The sequence below is a fragment of the Chenopodium quinoa genome, unplaced genomic scaffold (assembly GCF_001683475.1).
Source record: "Chenopodium quinoa cultivar QQ74 unplaced genomic scaffold, ASM168347v1, whole genome shotgun sequence".
Lineage (NCBI taxonomy): Eukaryota > Viridiplantae > Streptophyta > Magnoliopsida > Caryophyllales > Amaranthaceae > Chenopodium > Chenopodium quinoa.
The window spans coordinates 967,068-980,829 of record NW_018744041.1 but is presented as its reverse complement, the minus strand read 5'-3'; the positions used below and the strand labels follow the sequence as shown (position 1 = coordinate 980,829).

The 13,762-nt window shown below is 33.0% G+C and overlaps 1 protein-coding gene across 1 annotated transcript; it reads right to left on the bottom strand.

The window, feature by feature from the left end:
• Positions 1-449: 449 nt before the first annotated feature.
• On the bottom strand, positions 450-1,610 carry LOC110690421. Its single transcript, XM_021867246.1, has 2 exons — positions 1,267-1,610; positions 450-1,003 (listed from the first exon to the last, which is right to left on the bottom strand). Exon 2 carries the CDS (start codon positions 998-1,000, stop codon positions 521-523), a length of 480 nt encoding a protein of 159 aa, XP_021722938.1. The 5' UTR covers positions 1,001-1,003; positions 1,267-1,610; the 3' UTR covers positions 450-520.
• Positions 1,611-13,762: the final 12,152 nt, after the last annotated feature.

Below are 13,762 nucleotides of genomic sequence, written 5' to 3'. Positions count from 1 at the left end.
GCTCAGCCTTCCTCAAGTCAGCCTGCCTCAAGCCAACCAAAAAGAAAGACAAGGTCTTCCTCAAGTCAGCCTACAACAGCCACAGGTGTTGTAACAAGGGCCAGGCTGCAATCCCTCAACAACCTTACTCAGTGATGTACTCATGCTGGATATCAAACATTATGTCTGTTGAACAATTTCAAACTTTTATTATGTACTCATGACTGGTTATGTAACTTGCTAGTTTTTTAGTGGCTTCCCTTAACAAATTTGAACAATTAGATATTGAATTGTAATGGTTGCATGGCTTTGATTGCCATTGAAACATGTTGAAGTAAGGTTCTTTTGTCAACCTGTACTTGAACTATCTTAGTGTTTCACATATTTCCCATGTTTTAATGTTTCACATGTTTAAATAGGTTGATTAAAAGACAAGGCATAAATAGGAACTTAGACAAGGCATAAATAGGTTGATTAAAAGACATATTTATAACACTTCAAGTCATTACAAGAAATTATAACTACTTAATACAGCTTACTATTACACACCCCTAGCCATTAGGAAAATTACACCCATTGACAAACCTATACAAATGGCCATGCCCACCCAACCAAAACAGCTGATTGAAGACACCTTCCCTTCATTGCACTCCCTGTTCATTCTCTTCCTGTCAGCGTTCAAGGCCTTGCATCTCATCTTCAAATTATCAACTTCATTAAGTAGGCACCTCCTTTGGCCACTGATTTCATCAACTTCCCTTTTCAATTCATTAACTTCACCCTTTAGCAGCTTCTTATCCAACAACAGGTTGTTGATAACCCCTGTTTGCCAATCTGTTCCATCAGGTTGATCAACCCATTCGAAAGCTTTGCAACCCCTTGTTTCTGTTATTGGGTCATAAAACTTACATGATATGAACTTCCTGCCTGGATTCTCCCTTGTCCAGCTAGTGAGCTTGGCCATTGGCACACCACACTTACATTTTCTGGCCTCAGGAGGGGAAGAGCTAACAAACGACATAATCTGCATCAATTTTAGATCGACAGTCACATTTACAGATTTGTACACTGACGAATTAACATTGACAGCAACAAAATTCATTTTTAATTTCATAATACGAAAAGCCCCAAATTCAATTTCTGACGAACCCTAATTTCGCAATTGGGCATTTAGATGCGTACATAACATAATCCAACCATTAATCTGAGTACGAAACAATTGCAAATAATAATTGAAGAGAATTTAAACCATAATTACCAAACAACCGAACAATTGACCGCACTCACCTGTTTCAGCAGCTTCAATCTGTTCCTCTTCTCAAAAATCGTGGAAGAATCGTGAAAGAATTGTTTCAAGTATCGTGCAACAATGCAATGCGCTGCTGCTATTCAATAAGAACAACGATTTCGTTCATTGGGGGAGAATCGTGCAAGAATGGTTCTTATATATCGTGCAAGAATCGTGGAAGAATGGTTCTTATATACAGATCTTTTAAAAATATATCCGTTGGGGTGGGCCCCACTAACAGTTCTGTTAACGGAAGATGGATTTTGGTGTTAACTTCCAACTTTTATATTTTTGGGAGGTGTTAAAATAAAAGTTTTTTTTTGGGGGGTGTTAAAAAACATTTTCAGCCTTTTGTAAGGTGTTAAAATCCAAAATATCCGGGTAATAATGTGGGGACTTGTAGTCCACGTGATGAAACGAAAGTGGTTGTGAAATGATTTAGAAGGTTGAAAGAAGTCATTTATGGAGGATACTGGATACCATTCATGCTATTGGCTCCTCTCTCAATTTTATGTGTGGTGTGTCTGTGACTGTGTATATAATATTATGTACTATTTGCTTAAATTCCCTTTCACTTGTATTTGTTCGTTTTGGTGATCAACTGCATACTACTTGTGATTGTAACTTTGTGGATTCCTCTTTCAAATTTTTGAATAAAGTAATGCTCTTTTTCTGATTGGATGCTATTAATCTACACCTTTCTTCTTGGAGCCATTACAATTTCACTAGGATATTATTATTCACTATTTAAAAGTACAATGCGTTAATAATTAAACCTTGAATTATAGCAAAAATTAATAGGAATTAGTCATTGTATGATTTCAATTAGATTGGATTTTCATAATGATTAATGCAATTTTAAATTAGATTTTTTTTTTTTTTTTATTGATAAAGGTATGTAATTTGTTTCGCATTTAATTTTTTTTTTTTAAATGTATAAACATAATTTGTTCTAGTGTGTAATCTTGTTATAACTGACTCAAATTGTATCCTATAAGTATATATCAAGATGGTAATGATAATTCAATCAACAAAGACAACTAGTCATTATCGAGGATATATGACAAAAGAATTGCTTCATTTTTAATATTCCCAAATTCTTTATATACAAATCATACAATTTGAGTCTTTACCGATAATACGTAGTACCCCGTAATACTTAGACAAGACATTGAAAACAATCGAGGCATTAAAGCGAGCATTATGGTTATTTCGAAACCGATTAAAAACTTTATTTGTTCATTTTATTTCAACCTATTTCAAGAAAAATATAAATAAATAAGCTTAATTATATAAAGGGTTGATAATTTTATGATAAGTTTAGAAAGAAAAAAAAATATTGATAAGGGTTTACTCTTAGTTCAATTTGCATTTTTAAGATCTAATCGACTATATAAGTTCAATTCAAATATGTTTAGATAATGTTCTAAGGGTCTGTTTACTTTAGCTTAATTTCAGTTTAGTTCATTTCAGCTCCAATCATTTAGTTTAGTTTAGTTCAGCTCCTAATTTATTTCTCTCATAAAATATTCATTTTAGCTCTATTCAGTTGAGTTCAGCTCCAATCAGTTTAGTTCAGTTCAGCTCCTAATTTATTTCTCTCATAAGATATTCATTTCAGCTCTATTCAGTTCAGTTCAGCTCCAATCAGTTTAGTTCAGTTCAGCTCCTAATTTATTTCTCTCATAAAATATTCATTTCAGCTCTATTTAGTTCAATTCAGCTCAGCTCCAATCAGTCCAGTTCAATTCAATAAATAATGTAAACAGGCCTAAGTATAATGTACGTTACTCGTATTATTTATACTACATCCGGTTCAAATTACTTGCAACTTTAGGGTATTATTTGTGAGATATAAATTATTCCAAAGTTGCGAGTAATTTGGAACGGAGGTAGTATTTGTTTAGTAGCTATTCGTTACTATTAATACTTACTCCTACTTTACTTTTCCACCCAAAAAAAATCTAATGTACTAGTATTATCCATTTTTTTCCCTAATCTATTTTTGTCATGTTACGAGTACTAGACTGCTAGTAGTGTTTCCATTAATTAATTAACACCAAGTCAAACAACATATAGTCTAATTACTACCAGTAATAGGCTGAAGTTTGTTTCGGCCAGTTGTTCGCCAACTTACATAAAACTGCCCAATCTTGCAAGAATGGTAGCTACTTGGCCAACAAGGCATTACTTAAAAGTGTTTTATATTTAGGATTAGTAGAGATTAATATTTTAAATAAGAGACATAATAATTAGCTTTTATACATCTCCGTATCAAACACTACACATAGTATTATTTTTTAATTATGGATCCAAAAAGTATATATTATATTATAAATTATATATGGAGTGTTGGAGTGTTTTATAAGCATATACCTAAACCAATTAACATAACAAAACCCCGTTAAAAAAATATATATAAAAAAAAAATAACATAACAAAACAAAACAAAATATAATTCACAAATCAAAATTACCTTTATAAAGGGAAAATATCATATCATATCATATAACTAATATATAAAGCTAAACTTTTAGACATGCGACGAGATAACGACACTTGGCATTCCAACTTTTCGTCAAGTGTCGCACCACATAGGATAGAGTTATATAGAATTCAATTTGTAGGATAAAAAAGTTAATTTAGAATTATATTTTCAATCAAATTTGGATAGAATTTTAGGATAAAATTGTTAATTTAGAGTTTTATTTTCGATAATGTACCAATATTTCATATGTACAAATTAAATTATAATTTTATTTTAAAAAAAATTATAACTCTCATAGATTATCATATAAATTTATTTTTTGTATCAGAGTATTTTTTTGGAGCGAAGGAATTAGCTCAAAATGCACCACATCCATTATTTATAATATATTCTAATCAATTAAAACAATATACTTTACAATCTAATATAATTTTATTATTGTGTATAGACCTGTCAATCGGGTCAAGTCACGAGTCATTTCGGATAGGGTCATCATTTCAGGTTACGGGTCAAGAAATGTTTTTCACCAATGTTATTATTATTAGTCATTACATGCCTAATATATAGTTTAAGGGTCTGTTCATATTTACTGAATTGAGCTGAACTGAACTGGACTGATTGGAGCTGAACTGAACTGAACTAAGCTGAAATGAATATTTTATCAGAGAGGGAAATTAAGAGTTGAACTGAACTGAACTGATTTGATTGGAGCTGAACTGAACTGAACTTAAGTAAATATGAACAGACCCTAAATCATCACAAAAACACACCAATTCCTAACTAATTTTGTATCAGGAAAATAAATAAATAAATATATATATATATATATCAGAAACCATCTGACAAAACACAAATTTCATCACAAAATCACCTTATAATTTTATTTCTATTTTTGTTAACGAAGACCTGATTTTTAAAATAAATAAATAAATAAATTGTCAAAACCCGCTTTTACCCGGAATATGGTCATTGACCACTATTCCGGCGTAAACCCCTACATAGCCACACATCACCTTTATTTACTTATTATTATCGAAAGTTGATATGACAAGAACAGATAATATTTAGAGTAATCGAACAATAATTTATATAACTAACTTGACTAGTTTGATATTATTTATGGGCTTAACCAAATAACAAATTTGCCAAAAAAAACAAGTAAGGACATTGCATTGGTAAAAGTCAAATTGTTACTCCGTATTATTTTAAGGAAATGAATTATGTATTTTGTATTTGAGTACATGTTATTCTACCTCCATGTCACAATAGATGCAACAAGAATATTCATCTACCGAGTATTATGTAAAATTTTGTTGGATGGGACTTAGAGGTGGCCAGTGGGCCGGGTTGGACCCAGCCCACCCTAACTCGCACGGCTGGTGGGTCACGTGGGTCCGACCCGGTTTCAATCCGGCACAGCCCGGCACAACTCGGATTTAATCCGGGTTGTGTCGTGGGTCCAAAATTTTCGACACAACCCATTTCAACCCAGCTCAGTTTAACCCGTTTGATTCGACCCAAATCGCACAACCCGTTTTGACTCATTTAATTCGACACACCTAGCCCGTGAACCCACCTAACCCGACCCACCTGGCACAACCCAGCCCGCACGGCCCACCCGCACGAATGACCCACCCAACCCGCACGAGCCAACCCACCTAACCCGCACGCATGACCCACCCAACCCGCACGCATGACCCACCCAACCCGCACGGCCGGCACAACCCGCACGGCCCGCACAACCCGCACGGCCCGCACAGCCCGCACAATTCGCACGACCCGCACGGCCCGCACGGCCTAACATCCATTTTAAAAAAAAAACGGCTAGTTTTTTGTATCTAACGGCTAGTTTTTTGTATCTAACGGCTAGTTTTTTAAGTGTATGATCATCCATTCTATTTTTCCTATAAATACCAATTCCATTTCACTCAAATTTCCACACAAATTCAAGCTTTCTTTCTCTCTTACTTAAAAATTCTTATTGTTCTCAAATTCTCAAGTGTTATATAGAGTTATATTTTTGTTAAAAAAAATCTCCTTAATATTATTATTAGTATTCTTAAGATTCTAAAAAAAAAAAGTTCTTCTCCATATTATAATTAGTAATCATACAAAAAAAAATGAGCTCAAGAGGAGGAATGGGAAGGAGTCAAAGTGGTGGTCGAAGTGGTAGCCAAAGGAGTGGTGGTGCAAATTTTTCGTATGAAATTAATACGGAAAATTTAAACCAATTTGTCAATGAATATGGAGATTATGGTTTAGGAGATAGGCAAAATATTCAAACGTCTCCACCACAACATTTCTCCCACGAGTCCCACCAATCATCAAGTTCAACTATGCCACCTCCATCGCAACCAACATCTCAACCTTCATCTCAAGGTAATTTCTAATTAAATTTTTATTGTTATGAATATTTAAAAAAACTATTATTAATGATTATAAAGTTAGTTTAGTTTCCAATTTTCTATGATTTACAATTAGTTAATTACCATGAAAAATGCGTTTAAATAAGTATAATTAAAATATTTAAAATTTAAAAGCTTATTTTCATGAATAGCATTTAAAAATTAATTTTAATAATTTGATTTATGAAAGGTGGTGGCGGTGAAAGTAGAGGTCGAGCACATTTTTCTTGGGTGTGGAAACATTTTGAACGAGTTGAGGTCACACCCCCGGGATGGCAACCTGGTCAACCAAAGAGGTTCACGTGTACATGCCTAGTTTGCAAGGCGCTAGGTGCAAATGTCAAGTCATATAATTGGAAAACGGGAGATGGAACAGGAACCTTGAGTCGGCATTTGCAAAATAAACACGACTTGTTCGAAAATGGCCCCCGTCCTTCGGGGGGTGGCGTCCAAACACAATTGGGTGGATACATGAACCAACCCGACGGAGGTACACCTTTCATTTATAATAAAGATAGAATGATTGATGAAATGAGTACTTTAGTTATTGCTAATGAATACCCTTTTAGTTACGGTGAAAATGCAAACGTTGAGCATTTTAATAAAGTTGCATTACAACCTGCATTTACTCGTGTCCCCCGAAATACCCTAAGACGTTATACACAAACTTCTTATTATAAGTATAGGAGTGGTTTGATTGAATTATTTCGTACTTTTGATGGTCGTGTTAGTTTTACAAGTGATACATGGACTTCTAGTTTTGGCGAACCTTTTCTTTGCATTACTGCTCATTGGGTGGATGATGATTGGTTTATTCAAAAACGTATACTATGTTTTCAAGCTATGGAAGAAAGGCATACCGGTTTTAACATCAAAGTTCGTATTTTGGATTGTTTAAAAGAATTTCACTTGAATAATAAAGTTTTTTCTTTGTCTCTTGATAATGCAACTGCAAACACAAAGTGTATTGACTATTTGAAAAATGACTCCGAGTTGAATTTGTTGTTGGGTGGTAGTCTCTTGCATGTTAGATGTTGTGCTCATATTTTGAATTTGTCTGTTCAAGAGGGTCTCGCTGAGTTGCAACCATTGCTAAACCCAATTAGAACAGTTATAAAATGGATTAGGATTACTCAGTCAGTTAGAAGAAAGTACATAGCTATGTGTAAAGAGAGAGGTCTTAAGAAAAGACAATGGTCTATTGATACCCCTACCCGTTGGAATTCTACTTTCAAGTTGTTGAGTGATGCTATAAAGTATCGTGATATTTTGACCCAACTTTACAATGAGACTCGTGTTGATCCTACTGAGTTAATAACCGAAAGTCATTGGACTAATGCTTCTTTTGTTCGTGATGTTTTAAATGCTTTTGATAGTGCAACTCATATTTTCTCTTATATTTATGAGCCTAACGTTCATTTAGTCATAATTGAGTGTGTTAAAGTTGTTCACACCATCGAAGAGCATATGAAGATTGATGGACTTCGTCCCGTTCTTGATAGCATGAAACGTAAGTGGCATACTTATTTTAGTGAATTTCCAATCATTTATGGAATTGCTGCTATTCTTGACCCCGGTGTCAAAGCTGAAGGTTTGGAAAATCTTTTAGAATTTTATTATACAAGTTTAAGTATCGATTATGATGTTAGTGAATATATTAACAAATGCAAATCTGTTTTGGGAGACCTTTATGATCATTATGCATCTATTTATGGTTTTGATTTGGCAACACCAACTACTACTAGCACTTCCGATTCTAGATTTGGTTTTCTTGATAAAGTTATGAAAAAAAACACAAAGCATCTACATCATTCTCATCATCATCTTCTTCAACACTTGCTATTAATGATTATTTGTCATATCAACATGAGACCAACAACAACTTTCAAATTATAAAATGGTGGCAAGAACATAAAAAAAGTTTTCCTATATTGGCGAGAATTGCAAAAGATATACTTGCAGTTCCCGCTTCATCTGTTGCTTCCGAGTCTGCTTTTAGTGCAGGTAGAAGAGTGTTAGATGAAAAAAGATCTCGCTTAACTCCGGAAAGCATTCAAATTTGTGTTTGTAAGAAAGATTGGGATCAAGCTGAAAGAAGAACTCAAGGTTTAAAGGAAGACGAAGACGATGAAGATGATCCTGTGATGATATTGGAGTCGTCAACGGATGATGCAGCTTCCGGGGATGATGATGCAACAAACATGGGTGGCTAGAAAAGTCTAAATCAGGTACGCTAAGAACTACGTGGGCTTTGATTCTTTCGGGATACGTAGGCAACTTATTTTTCGAAAATTACAATTTAATTGCAAAATTAAATTTTAGTTTTCTAAAGATAGGTCCAAGCCCCCCCCCCCCCCAAATTTCAAAAGAAGTACAATATAAGAACTACGCTGGCTTTGATTCCTTATTTTATAATATAAGGATACGTAGGCATCTTAATTAAGAGCAAGCCATCAAATTGTTAATTTTGTAAAAATTAAAACACCACACAACCCACCCGACCCTAACCCACGAACCCACCCGACCCTAACCCACAAACCCACCCGACCCTAACCCACCTAACCCACAAACCCACCCGACCCTAACCCACTAACCCACCCGACCCTAACCCACCTAACCCACAAACCCACCCGACCCTAACCCACTAACCCACCCTTCGACCCACCCTAACTCACTAACCCACCTTGACCCGTCTAACCCACGAACCTAGCTCGACCCACCCATGACCCGTCTAACCCACAAACCCAGCTCGACCCACCCACGATCCGTCTAACCCACAAACCCAGCTCGACCCACCCACGACTCGTCTAACCCACGAACCTAACCCTGGTGTGTCCAACTTCTCCGACCCAACCCACGACCCGGCCCACCCTACCCTACGTGTGTCGTGCCGTGTGTCATGAAACCCCAACCCGCGACCCACCTAACCCTAACCCAGCTCGCACGACTCGCACGGTGGACACCTCCTCATGGGTCTAAATGTATACGTAGTATTTTGAAAACTAATTTTTTTTAATTTTTTTATTATTTAATGGATACAAAAATCATTGGTAAAAGAGGTGTATTTCAAAGTGGTAAGACCACTATCAGCAGTGAGGAAAAAAAAAACCTCTCAATCTCTCTCTACCCACTTTCTCACTCCTCCCATACAATTTCTCTCATCAAATGTTTTTTTCACTACATCAATGAGGAGAAAAAAAAACCTCTCATCACTTTTTCCTCCACTACTTACTATACCCCACCATAATACACATCATCTTTTTATTTTATCTTTATTTTGAAATAATGTTTATACTACATATTTAATTTTCCAATACAATTAAAATATGTGAAAATAATTTATTTTTTAATTACGTTTAAAAATAATTTAATAAAAATGTATAATTTAATAACAATTTATAAGTTTTATATTTACTTTTCAATTACGTTTAAAAATAATATAATAAAAATTTATAATTTTTATATTTATTTTTCAATTACGTTTCAATTATAACTTAATAAGATTGTTATTTATTTGTCAATTACGTTTTAATTATAATTAATAATTTTTTTTTTTATTTTCAATTACGTTTTATTTATAATTTAACATTTGAATTAGTAGCACATTTTTGTAATGAACACATTAAATAGTCACATGGGAACTTCAATAACGGTAATACAAACACATGGGATGTTAAATAACGGTACAATTACGAACTAGATAAAAGTGGTTCTACTAAAATAAAATACAAACACGAGTATTAAAACATAAATAACGATACGATTACAAATAACAAACTAAAAAATTATTTATTCAACCGCATTATGACGAAAGTTCTGCCATATGTGCTCCACTAAATCTTGTTTCAGAGAAAAATCTGGTTTGTTAGGATCCATTAGCAAAATAATAATAATAATAATAATAATAATAATGATAATAATAATAATAATAATAATAATAATAATAATAATAATAATAATAATAACAATAATAATAATAATAATAATAATAATAATAACAACAACAACAATAATAATACTACTACTTTTTTTTGACAATATAATAATACGATTTTTTTCAAGGATTAATAAATTTAACAGAAATAATAATAAAGAAATTATTATTATTAATAATAATAATAATAATAATTATTATTATTATTATAAGAATACCAATAAAACTACTACTTTTTTTAAATTAACACTACTACTACTACTACTAGTAATAATAATAATAATTATAATAATAATAAAAATAATAATAATAATAATAATAATAATACTAAATAATAACCGAGGGTTTTTTTTTTTACGAATAATAATAATAATAAAAATGATGAAAATAACTCAAAGAAATTGGGAAAAGAAGGAAATTTGTAGTATTTATAGGTTTTTTGAAAGTATATCAAAATATATCAAAATGCATGTCTATTTATAGAGAAAAAAAAAATCTATCCGTTGGTGAATTTTGTTTTTTTGTTTTTATAATTACAACGGTTATATTTACCTTACAAAAATATAATCGTTGTAATAAAAGCAAAAAAATCTGATTGGTTGGAAGGACAAAGCCTGACGCGTGTCGCATCCCCATTGGTTGGGTCTGACGCGCGTCAGCCAGCTGCCCCCTTATTTTTTTTCCCTTTTTGCCCCTCAAAACGGCGTCGTTTCGCCCTTCTTTAAGGCAAAACGACGTCGTTTTGCAAGCCAGAAAGGAAAAAAAAAAGGGAAAGATGCGTGTACATGTGGGGCCCACTGGTTACTGTTCACGAGTATTTCCCCTCAACTCTTGTGCGTTTTCCATAGCTCTCAACGGTGAGGGTTTTTTCCCTCACTAACGTAATGCTCGGGTATTTTTTTTACACCCTTATTTTTACTCGTGAGGGCTTTTCTCCTCACTGCTGGGAGTGCTCTAAAGGCTACACATACAATTAATGGTTGTAATCAAGGAGATATATATACGTGTTAAAATAATTATTAGAGGCCTTAATTTAATGGAAGATCAACGTTACAAGTCCATTTTCTTTGGATATATTTAAATTATGGAAAAAGATATATGCAGCCCTAAGGGCTGCATATAAGAACCTAAAAGTGGAAAGAATTGATAATAAATATACAATTATTACACCGATTTACTCGTGAATTGTTGATAAATTCCCAATTTAATACTCCCTCCGTTCCAAAAAGAACAACCCATTTGGCCAAAACTTTGTCCCAAAAAGAATGACCCATTTGCATTAAAACACCACCAATTTGCAACAATATTTGTGCAAAATTAGCTTCTCCATATAAAAATTTGAATTTCCATGTTATTTTATTACTTTCTCTCTCTATTTTTTTACAAACCCCATGTAAATTTATCTTTCCAATATACTTTGATTTAATATGGAGTAATAACATTCAGGAATTTTGATTTTGTGTGTCGTATTTGGTCAATGGATTTGATCATCTTGAACCCAGTCAACTTAATCAACATGCATGAACTACTTCATTATTTGGGACTACTGGTTTCACTCGTTTGAAATAGTAAAGATTAGCTATATTATTATTTTCTTACATTATCATTAATCATAAAGATTAGCTTTAATTTGGAAGAGACGAGGTTTAATATGACAAGATGATTAAAAAGGTGCCCTACAATTTTATTTGATGTAGTAATCTCAATCCGATATTAAAGATTATTTGACCATAATTTAAGACTAAGATTGTTGCAATCAAACATTTAATTAGCACACCAATTTCCCTGCCATCTACCATGATTCTTGTTCATCTATTAATAATATCATTAACAAAGAGATATAATGATGATAATTTATAGTGTAACACAAATTAAATATATAATATGCTTGCAAAAAGTGTACACCTTCAAGTTGATCATCATTATATATGGCGCGGACATCACTAAATAAAACACATCCACATTTTTTTTTATAAAAAATAGAATAGAGAATGAAGTTTATAATTTAAAAAAAAAAAATTTGAAAATTAATCAAAAAGAAGATGAATTTTGTCCTTCTTTGTTTAAATCCTTAATCAAATGGACCCAATAGGATTTTATTAGAAGTCATTGTCAATTGATGTGATGAAAATCAAACTTGAATCAAATAATATAAACTTTGATTTAATTCAAATAAAAATTCAACCAATTGCATAGTACATTTAGAATCTACAAGACTAACAATAGGATATATAGTTATAGCTATGATAGATGATTAATTAATTCGATGATAGGCTTAATGAGAGAGCTATTCATCAACACTATACTAATTTTTAAGATGATCAAATGAATTATTACCTCTTTCTATACAAAAATAAGTCATTTGTATAAATTACAACATAAAAGTACATACTAATTTAAGATGATATGTTTAAAATAAGGAATCACGTTTTAATTAAATAAGTATTCATATAATTTATACTTAGTTTTACTATAGTACCCTTTAATATGTTGTTAGTTTAGATGAACTACTATGAGGGGGGGTGAATGGTAGTAGGTTCCAATCGCGGAACTTATGCGGAAATAAACAATAAAAACATAAAGAAACTTAAAGCACACAGCAAGTTTTACGAGGAAACCATCCAGTGCCTACCTGGAAGTAAAACCTCGGCCCTATTGGGACTTATAAACAAATTCCACTATAATAGGCAACTCTCCTAGTACAACCTATTACACAGACCTTTGCTTCGCAAGTTCCTCCTAAGACACTTGCTAATTGATAAGAACCTATCCTATCAGACCTAAGACAAACTCAGGCACCTTTTTCGACCCCAGACACACTCAGGTTCCTTTCTCGACCTAAGACACACTCAGGTTCCTTTTTCCCACTGTGCAACCCAAGACACACTCGGGGTGACTGACTACCACTCGAATTTTAGAGAATTCAGACTCATACACTCAAACGTGAATTTAAGAGAATTCACAAGCTCACCCCAAAACCAATTACAACGCAAAGACACAATCTAACACATAAATGGAAAGCTACACATGAAACCCGAAATCAAAATGATAAAGCTTAAACCTTTGGCAAACTTACTCTTAAGCACTAAGTGGTTTTCACGCTTAAAACTCTGATTTTGCTAAGCTGAATTACTTCTATATTTATAGAAGTTTCTCAGCTCATAAACTAGGTTTTTCGCAAACAAGATAAGTTAAACATATATCTAAACTTATCTTTTTGAAACCGAAACTAAACAGATTTAATTTCGTTTTTTAATGAACACCAAATTTTATCAAATTCGTTTTTGTTAAAAGATAGAATTTTATGAAAAAGATAAAACCGAGTTAAACCAGATTATAAAGGATAAAATCAAATATATACTTTTTCATTAAACTTATAATTATCTTTTACGAATTAGTTTGTTTGCCAAGCTTTATCTGATTTCTAATAAGTTCCATGCGCAACAACCATTAATGAGTTTACATCAACCTATAAAACAAACTTATCTTTTATACAACTACAAGTTATGAAGTCCATCTTTTTCAGTTGATATCATGATCTTTGCACTGATCCTTGGTTATTGAGGTTTGCCCCAGCATTACACCGGAACCAGGTCGCTACAACCCATTTTGAAATTCCTGTTGAGAAACTTCGGGAAGTTCCATTGCTGAAACTCTTCTTCTGTCTT